This window comes from Harpia harpyja, chromosome 1 (assembly GCF_026419915.1).
Source record: "Harpia harpyja isolate bHarHar1 chromosome 1, bHarHar1 primary haplotype, whole genome shotgun sequence".
Taxonomy (NCBI): Eukaryota; Metazoa; Chordata; class Aves; order Accipitriformes; family Accipitridae; genus Harpia; species Harpia harpyja.
Window position 1 is genome coordinate 103,889,895 of NC_068940.1, and position 18,878 is coordinate 103,908,772.

General features: G+C 47.9%; 1 protein-coding gene across 1 annotated transcript in view; it reads right to left on the bottom strand.

Moving 5' to 3' along the window:
* The window catches only part of VILL (villin like), a 38,900-nt gene extending 20,288 nt beyond the window's left edge, over window positions 1-18,612 (bottom strand). Inside the window, exons 1-4 of the mRNA XM_052807810.1 lie at window positions 18,405-18,612; window positions 5,270-5,351; window positions 3,690-3,764; window positions 848-1,044 (exon numbers count right to left, since the gene is read on the bottom strand). Coding sequence (XP_052663770.1) covers window positions 848-1,044; window positions 3,690-3,764; window positions 5,270-5,338 — 341 coding nt within the window. The 5' untranslated portion in view covers window positions 5,339-5,351; window positions 18,405-18,612. The remainder of the gene's footprint in view (window positions 1-847; window positions 1,045-3,689; window positions 3,765-5,269; window positions 5,352-18,404) is intronic.
* Between the last annotated feature and the right edge of the window lie 266 nt (window positions 18,613-18,878).

The following is an 18,878-nucleotide window of genomic DNA, read 5'->3' on the forward strand; positions in this document are numbered from 1 at the left end:
GACTTCCTGCTTGACCTTAGGGATGTGGTTTAGACCAAGAAGTCGTCTAACTCATACTGATTTCAGAGGCAGATAGGTTTCCAAATAGACTTCTAAATCTACATGCTTTTGAAGGTCTGAAGTTTAGTCCTTCATTGCCCCTTACTCATCTTTATGATGAGGTTAAAAGCACTTTTTTGCCTCACAAAAGTCCTGAGGAAACTCATGAAAGGTTGTAGAGATGCACAATACAGAGGTATAAAAAAACAGATTGGGATACAGGGTATTAACTGAGGATGGGTTTTCATCTGAGCTTTCTTCAGCTGTTTAAAAGCAAGGCACTTAGGCTATTTATTGCCAGTGAAGGTCCTCCAGGAGGACAGTTGTTGGAGTCACCTTCCAAAGACCCCAAAGGGAGCAAAGGCCACAGAATTGGATTCAACAGTATCTTTTAGATGGCAGAAGTTCAGAGTCAAACTTTCCTTCCACTACAGGAGTATTACTCCCAGTGTGAGCCAAATCAGCACTTCTTTTCCAGGTGGATATTAGTCTGAACTGCCCTGAATGGACATATTTATCTAAAGTGTGTAGAGGAGAGGAAGGAATACCCTAAGGTGAACAAAAGGGAGGTGCAATCACAGCAAACATCTGGGAAAATGATCAGTAGAACAGAATGACATGGTTCCAGACTCAATGCTTACAACTAAAATTTTCAAAATAGGAAATTTTTCTTCTGAATTTTGACCAACTTCAGTGCTGATCCATATTTTTCAGATTTTTGGAATGTTGATGGCTCTGAGATGTGGAGAAGCAGATGAAACCTGGGGACCATAACCCACCTCGTTGCAGGGTATTTTATGCTACTCACATAATGCCATTGCGGAAATAACTTTGGAAGGTCTCAGACTCATGTCCCTGCACTTCTCGGTGCTGCACGGGATTCCCCCTGAGCGCATTGTCCAGCTGGGTGATGTACAGGGCCGCGGCCCCTTGCTCATCCTGAGATGAATCCTTGCCAATCCAGTAATGCAAATCCACAGCGGAGCCGCGAGAGGTTCTTTTGGTCTGGAAGAGTTGGGAAAGACAAGTCAGGATGAAGACACAGCCCATATGTATGTTTCAAACAATATTGCTGGCCGGTGAGACCTGCCAAACCCAAGTAACCATGGAGCCCTATCTCAGGACCTTTCCCAGTTCTGCCTTTCTCCTGGGGAAGGGGAGAAAGGACAGACCCTTAGGATAATCCCTGAGAGCTTCAGCCTGGAGCCAGGGACCTGATTTGGGAGAGCATTTATGTGGCTTAGGTACATATTGCACTGAAGCATGTTTGTCTCTTATGTGCTTTTATAACTCTTGTTATCAAGGAAAACTGAGCACATCTGCAATTACAAAAATTGATGCGTTCAACTCGTCCTACTTTTTTAGAGTTTGATATAAAAATTTAAAAGAGACTAGGGAAGTGATTGTCCTGTGTCCAGTGTACTCGGCACTGGTGAGGCCGCACCTCGAGTGCTGTGTTCAGTTTTGGGCCCCTCACTACAGGAAAAACATGGAAGTGTTGCAGCGTGTCCAGAGAAGGGCAACCAAGTTGGTGAGGGATCTGGAGCACAAGTCTTATGAGGAGCGGCTGAGGGAACTGGGGTTGTTTAGCCTGGAGAAAAGGAGGCTGAGGGGAGACCTTATCGCTCTACAACTACCTGAAAGGAGGGTGTAGTGAGGTGGGTGCTGGTCTCTTCTATCAAGTAACAAGTGATAGGACGACAGGAAATGGCCTCAAGTTGGGCCAGGGGAGGTTTAGATTGGATATTAGGAAAAATTTCTTCACTGAAAGGGTTGTCAAGCATTGGAACAGGCCGCCCAGAGAAGTGGTAGAGTCACCGTCCCTGGAGGTGTTCGTAAGATGTGTAGACGTGGTACTTAGGGACGTGGTTTAGTGGTGGACTTGGCAGTGCTAGGTCAATGGTTGGACTTGATGATCTTAAAGTCTTTTCCAACCTAAATGATTCTATGATTCATAGATCACCTTTTAAAATGTAATGTACACTGCTATTTATTTGCCCGGAGATACTATCCTTTCTTTCCCATTCTCTTTCTCATATCACACTACATAGTAACACAAACTGCCTCTGAATTCCTGCTGACTTGCAAAACAGACATAACTCCAAATGGAGCTGAGCCTGCGTGTGCATGCTGTGATTCATCTTATTACAGAAAAACCCAATAGCCTAGAAAGAGGAGGCAAGGGATCTGAGAACAGGTGCGCTTATTGTTATGTGAGTTGTGCCAGTTATTTTTCAGCACCTACTGTGTTAAACCCTATCATGGACACCTGGGAAAGGTAATAAAAGCTCATTTTATAAACTGGATTTGACACTAAGTTCTGTTTATTTGCTTTGTGCAGTGATACCACAGCGAAACACACTAGAAGAAGTTGAATAAAATACAGCTCAGTTCCTCTAGGCACAGCTAATTAATTTGTTGCAAAATTACTCAGTTTAATACCCTGTTATTGAAGATGATCAAAGTCCCATTGTCTTGTGGACTATCTTTGTTTGGAGAGGCTCCAGTCAGGATGCAGAATGCACAGATGAGCATTTTTACCCTGCCATCTGCAGGGGGAAAGGAGAGTTGTGGGCTGATTGAGGGTTTTTCTACCTGGGGAAGCTATTGCAACATAGGCTGAGCCTGTGAGCATCAAAATCTATACCGATATCTGTAGTCAGCTCCTTGCAAGAACACTCATATTCTGCTCTAAGCAAGTCTTTGCATAGCTGCTACCAAATCGATTCAGCACTCGAAAGGTAGCATAAAGGCATGTGGAGGGTGAATTAGAGCAGGAGACCCATTCTGCATCGCTATCTCAGCCTGATTTCCTAGCTTGACGTATAGTGGATGTGCCTTTGGTTCCTGTGGGATAGTGGAGGCTTTGCTGTCTCTTGACTGATGGAGATGTTTGCAGGAGGGACACTCAGACCCAGGAATTGGGAAACGCTTCTGGTTTCCACTGTACGGACATTGATAGATGCAATGGGGCCTGCATTGCTCTGTGAAGATGAAGGTTTGGAAGGAAGTTTGGGAGCTGAGTGAAACACATCATCCTCCCACAGAGCTTCAGGAACACAAGGCACTTTGTACAGCCCATATAGTCGAGTTGGTTCCCAGAAATTCCTCATGCTTCTGGCTAGCCTGGGTTCAGCTGGTTGCGAGAAGGTCTGGACCAAATTTGGGAGGAACAGATGAAGTATCCTAATGGGGACATGAGAAGGGCTGCAGAGACTCTTTGCTGCTTGTGTGACACCAAGTGGCACACCTCCATAACCCACATCATCTGCTGAAAATAAGACCCTCCAGTCAGCCAACTCTCACACCCCCAAAAGACTCCTGTAAGTCATGCAAATGTAGGCCTTTATTTAGTTTGCCAGGAATGTACTGGATATTTTGCCATGTCTGGATATGACTCAGTAAATAATTTTAATGAATTAGTAAGTTAATGGTTCCTCCGGACTTCTGATTTACTAAACACACAGTGTTGTTGCAACAGCCATGTTAAATTCAGGTGCGTGATTAGATGGTGAACATACATGTACAACCACTTTTACCCACAGTGCTGCTCTCACCAGTGAGGGTGCCTAGGATCCAAGTCAGAGCTAAACAAAAAGGGTTGAACCAGTTGCCTACCAAAAAGACCAATGTTTGCTACCCTTACTTACGTGCAGAATTATGTAGCAGTCTCCTTCAAAAAAAGTCCCATAAGCCTTTTCAGGTACAGGAACCATCTTCATATTCTGCAAGGAAATGAGTGTTTGGGTCATTGCTAGAACTTCAGAGGCAGAAGTTGATGTGTGTGAAAAAGGACAGCTGGGGTGCACGAAACACTAAGGTGACAATCGGGGTTTGGGGAAGGAAGAATCAAGGCTGTGCTTGTGAGCTGGGAAAAGCCACTTCTGGGGGATATCCCAAAAGTACTAAGGGGTGAGAAGGGGCAAAGGGTAATGCTTCTTCGACAAATTGACAAGTATTTTTTAGTTTCCTTGCCCTTCTGCAATCCTGTAGGTCTGGAGCAAGAAGACCTGGAGGTCAGGCTGAAGTGCTCCAGAGCTTGCATTTGTAGGGAGTTTCCCAGGGGACTGAGCACATCTCATCCTAGGTTTAGTTTTGGGGCATGGTTTTTACTCAGTATCCTTAAGTTCAAGGATAACTTTCAGAGCTTTGTTAGGATAACCACTTTGCCAGGGATTCATAGCAACCAGCAGTGCTGAGAAAAGACAGACTTGAGGACACTGATGTGTCCCTCACGCCTCCTGGCCCTAATGGCACACTTCATCTGGTGCAAGCGCACAATTAACCAGCCATGCCTGCCCAGTGTAGGTGCCTGGATGTGCCACCCACCAGTATACATGCAGCTTCTGGGCTTGAACTGGCTCTGTGGTTCCCTGGAATTAGAGACATGCATTCTTCTGGTGGCCTAACTGGTTTCCCGGCATACCAGCTTGACCCTTGTGAACCAACTCGTCTCTAATTACAGATTCTCTGGAAAGAAGCTTAGTACAGTGCTTCGGAGAGAAATGGAAAGGCAAAGACCCTGTGATATTTGGAACATAGCTGGGACCTGTGGAGGGCCACCACCACTTGAAGACATGTGTTGGAGCCCTGTCCCACTGCTCCCGAGCGGACTCTGCACCTCAGTCTATGCCCCCTCTCATTGCAGGGGAACGTTCTTGGTGAATTGGGTCAGAAAAAGGCAGAATTGAGCACAGCTCAGCTCCAATCCAAAATCAAATATCACCACAAGCAGAAGGTGACCTCACAGGCTGCAGTATCTCTCCTTGCAGTGACCCATTGATCAGAGTGGGAAAGACAAGGATCAAGTGCAAATAGACTGCCTTGGCTCCAAAAATGGGTGCTTTCCTCACAGCAGCTGCTGGTATAGACTAAGGTTACCTATGCATAAACCCTCTTCCTGGTGAAACAGGGAATTAATTTCTGCTGTGCTAAAGCAGCCTTGCATTGGTTCCCAAAGGGGTGAGAAAGCCTCCAGTGCTGGAGGAACAGCTTCAGTCCCACCGCATTCATGTTTCCTTAGTCAATATTATCCCTGTTTTGCAGAGCAGGAAACCAAAGCAATAACATGTTGAAAGTTGCATAGGGAGATGCTGGGTCTCCTGTTTCCCACTGTATCTTACCTGTGAGACCCTCTTTTCCCACCCAGATTACTTCAAGATATCTCTTTCTTGAAACATATATACACACACGTGCAGAAGACATATGCCATCATTGCTTCTTGTCATACCTCTATGCCCCATATCTGCAGTCCCAGCTTTCTCTCAATAGTTGGGAGATTTGTGTCACTGTCTGTCATCCTGCAGTCTGACCTAGAAGGGAAAGGAAGAAGAAAAACCAAAATATCTATATAATTGGATACAATAGTAAGTGTGCTAGTCAGCTGGGTTCCTCTTACTGTCAGTGGAGGTTTAATATAGATAATCCACACCTTGAAGTGTCTCTATCTCTCTGCTGACTATGAATAGAGCACAGCTGTACTTATCAACAGTTAGGTGGGATGAACCTGCATTCCCAGGCTATCCATGCTCATGGGGGACCAAGCAAAGTGTGGGAATCACAGCCCAGCAAAGCCTGGATAGGATACTGTTGTTCCGGTGTGGGATTATTTTTCCCCTATTTGAATAGGTGGAAAGGATTTGCCGGGGTGTTGGACCTGACATCAGTACTGCTTTGTTCCCACCATGGCATGAGGGGTGGCAGAGACAACAGTGAACCTCCAGGAGACCCATGCCCTCCTGGAGCAGCCACTGGAGGTCAGGTCAGGTACCCTGAGGCACTGGGAGCCTAAGGAATGAAGCCCTTCCACTTCAGGATGAGGTTCAGGTCTAAATTAAGACACCTGCAAGGTATCTCAGGGCAGGGCACCAGGCTCTCAGCTCCGTAAAGGTCAACGGAGACTTAGCCAGCACAGTCAGCAGAGCATATGGAGCCATCCAATTGATGACCCAGATGTCTTCTTTACACGTAGCTGAGCAGCAACCTAGGCTCTGCTGCCTGTATGGGGAAGAGGTAGGTTTCAGGTTTCAGTTGCCCACACAAAGGTGTCTGGGGACGTTTGAGATGTTTTTGGTATCTCCGGCTGCCCCTCTGTTGGGAGAACATGTCCCATCTATCATCTGTAGTATCTACCAGCCATGAAAAGAAAAAAGGACTACCCTTAGCTATGCTCCCTGTTCCTACTGCTTGGATAGCTGAGGTTTTGCTCAAGAAGCAACTTCTGAACCCAGCTTGTTTACAGGGCAACCTCCTGGTGCAAATCATACCTAAACCCGATGCATATGAAAACAGTGGGTGACATCCCAGCAGAGCTGGCGGGCCCATGGGGCATGGCCGGTGCCTCCTGAGCAGCTCAGCTCTGCTGCAGCAGCCACGGGACAGACTGTGCTTGCGTAGGAGCAAGACCCATATCAACCTTTCCCGTATGAGTCAATCCTGCTCACAAATCAAGGTCCAGCTTCGAGAGAAAACACAGCTCACTGATTTCTGCGTTTTGCATTCATTTGCTTCGCCAGCACGCTCCCCCGATTTGCATTTGCTCATGACAGACTGAACAATTGTACTACGTTAAAAACAACAACTTGATTGACTGCATTTTATTCTCTGTCTCTGGATGAAAAGGCTGCACTGATTGTAGGCCACGGCCTCTCCTGCGCTCCTCTGCTCAGCTGTAGGAAACCGCCTACGAGAAGGAATGGTGCCATGGCTGCCTCGACTCGGCACAACAGCTGAGCCACGGTAAGATGAAAAATAAAGAAGCTATTGCACAAAGCCATGGAAGAAGCTTCTGAAGAAAGGAAAGAACAAAGACAGATGATCCCCGGCCAAAAGGCGTGGGGATTTATTGCTCATGTTCTGAGAGCATGGAGAGACGTGTTGCACTTGGCACCATAAAGTCATAAGAAGCGATGGTCCTTCTCCTGAAGAGTTTGCACACTAAGTAAGAGCACAAAAATTGCTGTTCTAGGTGGGAACATTGGTCCGTCCAGATCTCCCACAGCCCAGAGCTGCCAGCCCCTGGCTCCTTGCACAGGCAGTAGAGAGATGCAGGTACCTCCAGGGGTGTTTTGAGTGCAGCCCCAACGCCGCTCGACTAACTGAGCAGGCACCCACAGTCCATCAGCACTCCGTAGCGGGAGTCAGACACACTCACACTTTCCTGAACACAGTCTGAAGGACTGTGGAAGACTGAGTCCATGTAGCCTCATGAACCTAGCAGGAGCACATTCACCAACCTTCATCTCCCTCTCAGGTCCTCCAGAGAGCTTCCAGGCAAGAAGACAAACAGTGTGGAGAAAAAAAGAAATTTTTCATCTCAGTTCCCAGAAAGGTAATTGAGACCCACACAGATTAAAAGGCAGATCCAGGAAGATATTTCAGTGTCTACAGAGGAGCTAGACATTTTCTGAATGGGGTCCTGACTCACCTACTGTGAAGTCCAGGTCTATCAGGAACTGAAGCCAAAAACATGATCCCAGTTCAGATCTTTAACCAAAAGACCTTTCCTTTCTTTTAATACAGCATTCAAAAGGTCCCTATCAAAGAAAAACCCAAATGAAGCCCCCTTCCCTCAGTTATCTTTTTAATTTATTTAGAGTTTTTCCTTCCAGCATCAAAACAGGAACAACCTGAAGACAAATCCAGTAAAGACGTTTGTATGTGAGGGAGACTTCAGGGGGAGAAATTTTTTAGCAAAACTGACACTGCTCCCTGTAGAAGGCAGCAGGCGTCTTGCTCGCCTGCTAACAGCGCAGGAAACTGGCAGCTGTGAGACACAGCTGGCTCCCTGCTTCTCCCAGCATCCCAACCTTTCCCATCAGAAAAGTTAACCCAAAGGATGCTGAGATTCCTCTGAGCGCAGACAGCCGTGTTGGACAAAACCCTCCGAAAGCCAGCAATGCTCTACCGATTCCCACCCAAAACTCTTTGACTCAAAATGGGGATCTTGGATCTCCTCTGCTCCTGGAGCTCCTTTCTCCATCTGAAACCTGCCCATTAGTGCTGGTCCCCACTTTTCTGGGAAATGCTGCCTCTCCCTTCCTCCTTAGTCATTAAGCTGGGGGGAGCGTGAAGCACAGACAAGGTTGGCTGTTTCTTTGGACTTTCCAGCGTCTTTCGGCTGTTGGCCAAGTTAGAAATAATAGGAATATGACTTATATAATCAGACAGCTCATTTCATTAATGATTTAATGTGGGTTTTTAATTAGATGATCCCATAATTCAACTCCTGCCCAGACACAAAATCCAGTATTTATGGAGTGAGAACTTCGCATCTGTGCTGAAACCAGGAAGGGCAGAAACTTTTCTAACTTCTTTTTAAAAAAAGGGGATGTTAAGAGGCTTGGGTTCATTGTGGGGTTTGAACAGAGATGTCCGGGTCAGTTCCTATCTCAGTCAAACCAGTTTTGCCCAGCGCTGGGTGAAATGCAAATTGGCAAGAAGCATGAGTCAACTGCCTCTGGGGCAGGAATTCACCGGAAAAAAAACTGGTTATGGGGATGGACATTTGCTTCCTTGTACACAGGCACAACTTTACCTCTGAAGGGGGGAGAGAGGCACTAAAGCAGCTGTAGCTCCCCTCTTTGCCTCCACATTAGTAATATGCGACTACCCATTTTCTACTTCCAGGGCCAGCAACTCTATTTCCACCATTTCGCAACCATGGAAAGAGGAGACAAGTTGAAACCATGCGTGTGGGCTGAGGCGGCCACTGCATAGCAAAGACAACTGCTGGCTTGGAGCTGCTCTGCTGGGTCATCCCACTTGGTTAAGATACTACAGATTAAACTGCAAAGAGCAAATGCTGCTGTTGGGTGAGGGCTGAGGACCTGGAAAACAAACATCGGTGGCTGGCATCTTGGCTGGATGTCACAGTGGGAACAACCTGGAGCCTCCAGAGCTAAAAACAAAGCCTTCCCTAAAGCGATCTAGGTAACAAAGCTGGTGGGTGAGGGCAGATGGGTCTCTGTTACACCCGCTCCCCTTCACGTGCTGCCAAAATCACAGCAACGCTCCTGCTTGCTAAATATGATCCCCCATCCCCTCTCTGATCAGCACAGTGTAGGGAAAAGCTTTGCCTTCAGGAAGGACTGGATGACTAATTAAGTGTCAAGGTCACTCCCAAGATTGGTTAATGAATAACAGTTGGGGTGGAAGTGCCAACAATCACTACTTCATTTTGGTCGACCCAGTACGTGTTGAGAAAGCAGACCTAGCAGGACATTTCTTCAGGCAGACTCAGGCTGTTTGGGTGGGGAGGGAAAATAAGGACTCAGAAGGGGGATAGGAGATCATTTCAAACTCCCGAAGTACGTTCTGAATTAAGCCTGATTTGGCTTGTCTGGGTTTTGGCGGCACACTTACTGGGCTGTAGTCACGGTAATAAAAAAACCCCAGTGAAATGACTAATGCTCTGTACAGCTTCGGGAAAATAGGAAGCAGCTGTGGCTCCAGCCTTTCTAGGCTGAAAGGCCTAATTATTGGGAATACTTGGACTGGCATTAGATGAGGTAAACCAGGGCTGTTGAATTGCTTTCATTGTCTCCATTATAGTTGGGCATCTGGGCCCAAGTAGGTGCCATTTTACGTTTGCAGAGAGGACAGCAGTTAACTCTTGTTTTGCCCAGAGGAATGAAATTCAACATTGAGTTACCTTGTGCGGCTCACCAGCTACTGCTCGGGACTGTTGCTTTGAACGGTGACTGTCCAGAAGTACAGCACTCAACCAACATAAGCTGTCTTTTATTTTCATGTTGCAAGAGGAGAAAAAGTGGCTTTTATCTCACATGAAAATGATAGGTAGGGAGGTCCAGCAGTGGGACTTGTCTTCTCTCTCATGCTGTCACACAATCCGTCACATAATATCTTCCTCCAATTTTTTGGCAGGAAGGCAAAGGTTGCATAGTTGAGAGCACCTGCGACGTACATAACCGTGTGTGCTGGTGACAGCTCCTATCCTCTTGCACAATCACAGGAAGGGTTGCAATCAGAGAAGCTGAATCGCATTACCCATGTTGGATGTGCTGGGACATGGTGATGAGGCAGGGAATGGGATATGTGTTTTGGGGGGGTGGCAAAAAAGGAAAAAGTACAGCTCGGCTCACCCTCCTTCTCTCAGTTCCGTGAGGTCCGGGTTCAGGAGCTCAGTGTGGCCAGCATGTCAAGGAGAAGCCTCTGCACCGACGCGGCTGGCTGACCACAGAGAGCACTTCAGCCTTCTTGGAAAGAGCTGTTGCCTGGCAGCTAAAATTACGTAAAACAGGCCTTGAAATAAGATGCTATTTCTGATCATGGTGGGCAATTAAATATTGGAACAGCTTATTAGGGAAGCTGGCAGGCTCGTCTTTACTTAATGTCTTTGAAATGAGACGGCTAAATGGCTGGGATGTGCTCTCTGGGCTCAGCTCCTCAGGGTCTGTGACCGTGAGCCCCTCTTCAGGTGCTGCACTGCCGTGGTTTAACCCCAGCCAGCAACTAAGCACCACGCAGCCGCTCACTCACTCCCCCCACCCACCCAGTGGGATGGGGGAGAAAATCAGGAAAAGAAGTAAAACTCGTGGGTTGAGATAAGAACGGTTTAATAGAACAGAAAAGAAGAAACTAATAATGGTAATGATAACACTAATAAAATGACAACAGTAATAATAAAAGGATTGGAATGTACAAATGATGCGCAGTGCAATTTCTCACCACCCGCCGATTGACACCCAGCTAGTCACCGAACGGCGATCCCCCCACCCCCACTCCCCCCAGTTTATATACTAGATGTGACGTCACATGGTATGGAATACCCCGTTGGCCAGTTTGGGTCAGCTGCCCTGGCTGTGTCCCCTCCCAACTCCTTCTGCCCCTCCAGCTTTCTCGCTGGCTGGACATGAGAAGCTGAAAAATCCTTGACTTTAGACTAAACACTACTTAGCAACAACTGAAAACATCAGCATTATCAACATTCTTCTCATACTGAACTCAAAACATAGCACCGTACCAGCTGCTAGGAAGACAATTAACTCTATCCCAGCTGAAACCAGGACATGCACTTTCAGCAAAGCTGCGCCTTTCCGTCAGTTTGACATTAAGGCAGTAACATGGATTGACCCTCGTGTCACCCACCTCCACCAGTCAGAAAAGATCCCCTATCCATGCTACCAAATCATCTGGGTGGATCATAAAAGGGGTCAAAGGGCTTTTTTAGTCTTCTCTTAAGTAGAGATGGATCAGAACTTGAGATGGGGCATTGGACAGGATGAACTAAGATTGTGAAGAAGCTTCTTGCTCACCTTCTCAGTGTCAATGGCTCTGGAACTAAGAAGGGACTTCACTGCGTTCCGATGGACAGGTTTTCCCTTTTTCCATGCATGGCTGCCAGGGATCACCAGGACCACATCTCGTCCGAACAGCTACCTGCCATCACAGGTGACTGGTCTTTTTTGTTCTTTGCTCATGGGGCAAGTGCTGGGATGCTGAGGACTGAGATGCTAAAGTCTGTTCGGGGTTAATGTGAGTGACGATTTAAGAGCCTGGGACGAAGAGGAGAACCACTGAGATGATTTTATGTTAATGATGGCCTCTCAGACTGGAAGTGCTCTATACCTCAGTAGAGGTTTGAATTCCCTGTTCACTAAATTCAAAGGATGCACAAATGTGAATCCACCTAGCCAAGTAATTGCTTAGGTTCTGCAACAGCAATAACCGGTTTGCCCTGTCTGAAAAGCTGACCAGTCTCCCCAGGACCCAGTTGCTGTGTCTCTTGAACCCTGGAAATTTACCCCATCTCCAATGACCAACCCAGGCATTACCAAGACGTAGACCTTCAGCTTAATGTGTCTTCCTATAACCTGTGCCTTCACCCCCTGTCCATTTCTGGCATCTCTGACTTAGTAGCTTATACATAGTCTCTCCCAGAAACCCACTGGTGCTGTGAGCCTTTATCTTTCAGCCCCTTGTGAGCCACATGCAGATGGGCTTCACACTAATTCTCCAATCCTACCTTTGATCCTTACTTAAAAGCAAGGAGAACAAGGAAATAGTAGGTTACGGGGAAATAACCACCTTCCCAGTTGCAACAGCCCTCAATCTCTATCTCAACTGTCTCTTCAAACTCCTCAGAGGACATCTGATTTAGAAGGGCAGGCAACTCATGATTTATCTCTTCTGACTTTGACTAGTCCCTGCAGCTGCCTCATTTCCACCTGCCATAAATTCTAGCTCAACACCTCGCTCCATCCAGAAAAACTTGCTCATCTCTCCACATCTTTCTTTATGATCTCCTTTGTCCTATTTATCTCACTGCTGGTAGCTTTCCAGCAGTCTGATCTTCAAGCAGATGGTCTTGGGAAATTGATTTGTAGGAGCAGATTTTTCCAAAACTGCTGCTATTTCTGAACCCTCCCTCTAAAATTTTAACAACTGACTCTTTGTCCTGGGAACAGTAGAGCTGTATTGTCCCAGCAAAGTTCTCAACAATATAAGAACAATGTACTGACAATTAAATCAGAAAGCCTTAACACCAGCCACAACTCCCAAGTCATGCAGTCTGAGTTTCCACATTCAACATGCTGGATGCAGAGCCTAGTGCTCAGCAGTGACTGGCACTGGAAAAGGGAGAGCAAATTGGCTGAATGTGCAGGCTGGCAGTCCTTGCCTTGGTGTCCTATAGAGAAGGTCAGAGCACCCACGCAGGTTTTGACTCACTGTTTTCCTGGGAAGTCCTTCCCCATGATGTCTTTGAAAGCAGCAGGCTCTCCCGGGCAGGTAGCATCTCTGCAGGGGGAGGGCAGCCCTATTAGACTCAAAGCTTTCAGAAGCAGCAGCAGAGTCTGAGCTGCGGTAGCTTCCCCGAGATCAGTCCCGGTGCCCGATAACAAACTCTTTCGGTGCAAACCCACCTCTCTCCGAAGATCCGTGAGAAAAAAAAAAAACCAGCGGCACAAGAAGCTGTTAAAAGCCTTCTGCGTGCAAGCGCCTTGCAGCAGCATTGCCCCTGGTATGGTGCCACGTGCATTATTTTCAAATAATAAAACGCAGCTTGGCACACACCTACTTCAGAGGTATCCGTTCCACCTCTGGCTCCTCTTTGTGAGGTTACTGAGTCAGTAATGGTACAGAGCCGTCCCAAGGGAAAGGCGAGCACGTAGCTTGCCAATTCATTACGAACAAATCTCTCCTTTCTTTCAGCTCTTTCTCCCCTAGTGAAAGGGAGAGATCACTGGCTGGGGACCAGCACTGAACCCGAAGGCAGGGCTTCGTGCCACAGTGAGGGCAGGAGATGCACGCAGGAGGAAAACAAAGCTGAAGCCATTTCAATTGCTTTTCCTGGTTTCCAGAGAAGTGGTTCAGGTTAGAAACGTTCTCACAAACTAACTTCTATTTACTCACCACCTCCAAGAAAAAAGTGACGATCGTCTCCCGCAGCAGCATTTTAACAGAGCATTATTTAACCTAATGACTGCAGGTAAGTAAAACCAGAGCTGAGACATCAAAGAGAAGAGAGTGTGTGTTTGGTCACCTGTGCAAGACCTCCCTGAGCCCTGGGAAGCAGCTGCACTTCAAAAGCTTATGGGAAGGGTGTGACAGCTGGAAGTTCAGGAGAGATCCTCAAAAGAAGGCACTTTCCCAGCTGAAACTGAGGAAAGGCTACCGCGTCCTATGCAGGGTTAAAAGAGTCTGGAGGAAGCTGAGGAGCGGGGGTTAGAGGCTGGGATTCGTCCACCCTCACTCGGATGTCTGAGTTTTGGGTGCTTAAGTCCGAGGAGAACTCTCCGTGGGTGGTTCCTCTCATCCTGACACTGGGTCTAGGGCAGCTCCAGTGAATCTTGGTCAGAAGGGACTTACTGTCCCCTTGGCCTACAGCGAAAACCCCCGAGCGGAGAGCCCAGCTGGCCACGCTGCCCTTCACCTCTCTTAGAGCGTGGGAGCTCAGTCCCATCCACTGTGCCCTGAGACTCTGCTTGCCAGATCTGTCATTGTGAACTGACCCAAATACTGCAAATAAAACCCAAGTACCAGTGCCCACCTGGCCCATCCTTCTCAAAAACCCAAGTCTAAGAGTTATGATTTTTGCTGCTGCATATAACAGCTTTATATTTATTGCAAGACTGTGCACGTGCATATATGTGCATACATGTATGTGTGCAAGATAAAGAGCAGGTTTTCCGCGGTGCACAGTTTAACTAGTGCAGTTGAATAAGCCCTTGCTATCAGCACCTTTGTTTGATGGTGGTGGAGCAGGGGTGCTGGTCTGGCTCCACTCAGACCGGCTGGAGAACTGGTTCCCAGAGCACTGGCTTCCCAGTGGAAAGCGGCAAGATTAATATTAACTATCAAAAGGAAGGGACCGGTCCAGTTTTGCTTTAGTTCAGACCTGCAAGCATCACATCAAACTTGGGAAGAGAAACCGAGGACTGTTGGGAAAAAACAGGTTTACCTTTCAGATTTCAAATGAAATGACCTGGACCTAAGCATGGTGCACCGTGGGTGACTGTGCATTTCCATCGCTTGCCCAATGAGATGCAACGGATTTACTCAGGGGAAAGGTTTGTTTCTCGAGCTGCAAAGGAAAGCTCTCCCTTTGTGTATGTTGGCTGACACACCTCTGCTGAAAAACACCTAGCTTCTGTCAAAAACAGCAGGCACCGGCCAACCCAACCCAGGCTTCCACGTTTAAGGACGGGGTGCTAAGCCAAGGTGTGAGTTAGCTTATATGAGCTTTAAAGTCTTTGAAATGGAGACAGACCTTCACGGGGTCTTCTCTCAAGGGAACACCAGCAACACCTGCCTTTTTGGTACCGGTCACCCATACTAGCATTATCCTCTAGGCTTGTGTGAAACCAGAGGGATGTTCAGAGCCACATATGTGGTGTGTTTATCACTGTTTCATCCAGCCCTTGCAACCCAGGGTGGGCTACAAGGTCACGCTTGGCCTTCCTGTGACTTTGTGGGTGCCACTCAGTCTCCACCTGCATCTCCCCGCTTTAAGCGATTGCTCCTTGAGGAGCCACCTCCCCACCATCCCACCCTCAAGAGACCCCGTGGTCGCATCTCCTTCCCGAGATGGCTTTTGGTGGCTAGTCTCTGTTGTGGTAGGAAGAGAGTCCAGGGAGACAATGGGGCAAATGGAGATGGGGTGGGTTACTGGGACCAAGAGGCAGAGGAACATGGGGCAATAAGGAGGCATAACTTTGCCCCTGTGCTATTGCATGCTGTGTGATAGATGGTGTTGGTGCCTCGTGATTTTGTGAGCTAAACCCTGCGCTGCCCAGCTCTGGGGCTCCTGCCCACCTAAGCACAGCTCTCTGCCAACACGGCACAGCAAGGAGCAAAGCCCCAGCCCACGGGGCTGTGCATCTGGCACTCGCTTGGCATAAAAAGCGAAACCCAGCCCACGCAGGAGCACGGCACGGGAGCGCGGGAGTGGTGTGCAATCCCCTCTTGGCAGAAATGAAGGCCAGCTTTGAGAGAGTAGCACATCAACTGCATAAAGCCAAATGAATAAAACATCCCTGCAAATATGGAAAACAGCTTTAGAAAGAGTCATTCATCCAGGACTGCCTTTTGCACCCAGAGCTGCCAATGGGAGTTTTGTCTGAGCACAGGGAAGGGAACTAGGCATCTGAAAGACTGGGATGGGTGGGATTTGCTCAAACCCAGGCAGCTATTTTGTAAACAGCAACAAAGTACAGTAGTTCAGGCTCTAGCACCCTCCCAAAGGGAAGGTGGGTATCTCGATAGTCTCTATCACCCAGAAAGAATATGATTTCTAGCCCTGCCTGTTTCTTATCCTGTTTTGTAAGAGCAGTTTTAAATAGAGGGCCAGCCAGAAACCTATTCTTTCATCCCCGGGCATGGCAATAGGACATTTTTAGGTAGGAGAGGTCAGCCGCTCTGAATAGCTCATTCCACAGGAACTGCCCAGGATGGAGCTTAACCATGCAATTTAGCATCCCCTATGTCTCATGTCTTTGACTTGGATATAAGGTAATAACAAGTTTCACTGTTACTCTGCCCAGCACTGCCTGAGATAAGCATGAATAGGCTCAGCTAAAGATGGATGACAAATGGTAGGATTTCTTTTTCAAGCAGAGGTCCTTGGAAATCAAGGCAACTGAAGCAAAAGCACACTATCCGATGTTAGAAATTAACATAGATCTCAGAGGACTTTTTGGACTGAAGGATGCCAAAGACTTAGCAACAATATTCACCCCTTCCTGCATTCCTTTTACACCCAGAATGAGTGGAAAGACAGTGGAAATGTATACTCATACAGGATAAATCATAATTAGGCCCATTTCCAGGGTTGTATTATGTGGAAAGGGAGAGCATGAGAAGAGAGGCTTTAATGAGTCGTAGGAGTGTGTATCCCCTTGTGACTGCATGATCTGTTCTCTGAGGGGCCAACACAAGCTGAAGAACATAGGTGAATAAACAAAGAGCTAGAGCAGAGATATTTTGGGTGTGGTGCGTCCACACTGGAGTCCTTCCTTGTGCAGTTGGACATTTCATACATAGAAAGCCCAACCTGTGGATTTGTGTCAGTCCAGACCGAATTTCGGAAGGCTGCCAAAGAGCCCATCCCCTGTGACGAAGGAGGGACCTTGAGGAGGAGCGGTGGTGGCACGTGCGTTCCCCAGGGCTGGCTAAAATGCAGCTGGGCCAGGTAGCCCAAAGGTTTTCACCGTGCCCCGAGCTCCCCTTCACTGCACAGGGCATTTCAGGGCTCTGCTTGCATGTGGGCTACCATGTATTTAGCTCCTTAAAAGTTGAGGGAAAGCTTTTGGTCCAGCAGGACGTGCCCGGCACAGAGCAGAGCCCCAGCATCTTCCAAGCACGGGGCAGGTGTCTGAGCTGGTGTCCTCCTTGGCTGGGGACAAATGACCACAGCATGGCTGGTGCTGGAGGACCGGGCTGCAGGACAGATCCAGCCTGAAGTCACAGAGTCCGTGGTGCATCTCCTCCATGTCACACATCCCACACCTCCCCAGGGGGGTCCAGAGCAGAAAAGGTAACAACCTCCATGCTCAAAGTCCAGAAAAACTTGTGCAGCTCCATGGAAAAGATCAGGAGACACCGTGAGCATCTTCAGCATCCCTGGCCATGCAAGAGCAGGGATTTATTGTCTCAACCTAACCAGGGGCCCCAAAATACAGGGGAAGGCAGGAGACCAGGTTGACACCGTTTGTGGCCATGGCACGAAACCTTTGCTCCCAGCTGGGAGACCTTGGCAACTGTTGCCACAAAGTCCTGCCTGGGAAATAACGTCATGAGACCTACGTGTCTGCCGGTGGGAAGGGAGCTGGAGGAGGAAGAGGGCAGCCTGTTCGTACAGGGAGGAGGAGAGGGGAGGCTCACCTCACTCTGCTAGGAGAAAGGCGAGGGAAGATGGTCACGGCTTTCCTCATCTGCACTGCATTGGCTAGTGCCCGTCCTCGCATTTGCTTCGACCTGGCATCTCGGCCCGCGCGGCAGGGAATGGTAAAACCCCACCGAAAAGGAAGGCCGATGCTCTGTGATTGCCTAATCTCTATTTTGCAGGCTCTAATCTGCCCATTTAGCAGCGGTGTGTGAAGAGCACCTGGATGATTCACGGTCTAAGCGCTGCTCTGGTGAGGCCACTTTGCTTCAGCTGTTATAACATTTGTTTACATCTATGCTAGGGTAGCCTTGAATGAGTGCGAACCTCCCACAGATGCTAATTCATATCGGTTCTCCTTTGTGTTAAATATTTATGTTCTTAATAGGCACGCCTAAGAAAAATACTGGCAAGTAAGCCTGCAGCTCAACTCCATTACAACTCAATTTTATCTCAGTGCAATTTGCATCTCAAATGAACAGGATGAGAAAAAACCTCTGTACTTACAGAGCAAAACAGCCCAGCAGTTCAGCCATTAGCAGATCTATCGATGAGACGACACAAGACCTATCGACGAGAACTTACAGCGACTTTTTGTCACTGCCTGGACCCGTAACCACGCTGCAAAGGCAGGCGAGCTTTAAGCAAATCCCCATAGCAGCAAAGCATAAAACAAACCAGGCCAAAACAAAAAGCCATTAATTGCTCATTGCGTGAAATCAAAGCCAGTCTGTGCAGAGAGCTAAACGAAAAGCATGTGTCCTTGGAGCTGATACGTAGCCTGGCCGGGTTCTCGGGGAGCTGAGATAGCTGCGTGTTCCAACCCCAACCAGTGCTAATCAGGATGGGCTCATTGCTTTCAGTAAAGACATCCTGGCTTACACCAGCTGAGCGATTTTTAAAAAAATATGAACTCCATTAAATTTTTTGGGGTGTTTCTTACTATCCCACAGAGCAAAAGTCATCAAACAGTTCTGGCCTTTAGAAATAGAACTAAGAGGGGTGCAGGGAAGCTGCTTACCTTGCTGGAAAGCACGCGGTGTCCTCGCAGGTCTCCCTTCTCTGCCGAAGCCAGCACTTTCTCTCCTCTTTTGCGAGCTAGTTTCGAGGCACTTTTGTTTGCTGTTCTGCTACCTTGTCAGCTCGGGAACAGCAGCGTTCAGTAATTCAATCCTCTACTTAACTGCAGAGACACTCCTACTTGGAGATCACACCCATTCCCAGGCTCACGGAGGGACAAAGAGGGAGCCGGTGTGAGAGAGTTTCAACCAACTCACTGTTTGCATCAAATATCCACCAGCCCTGCGTTCACCGACCAATAATGATTAAGCACTGCTTTAATTAGAAACCTGTTTTGTCCAGATTTAGAAGGGCAGGGGAGGACTTTCTTCCCCCTTTTCTCTGTCTCTGCTGGACAAAACAAGGTGCGGTGCTGCTCAGTGCCGCGTTAATGCTTGGGCCCAAGAGTCCCAGCTCCAGTCCCTGACTCCGCCTG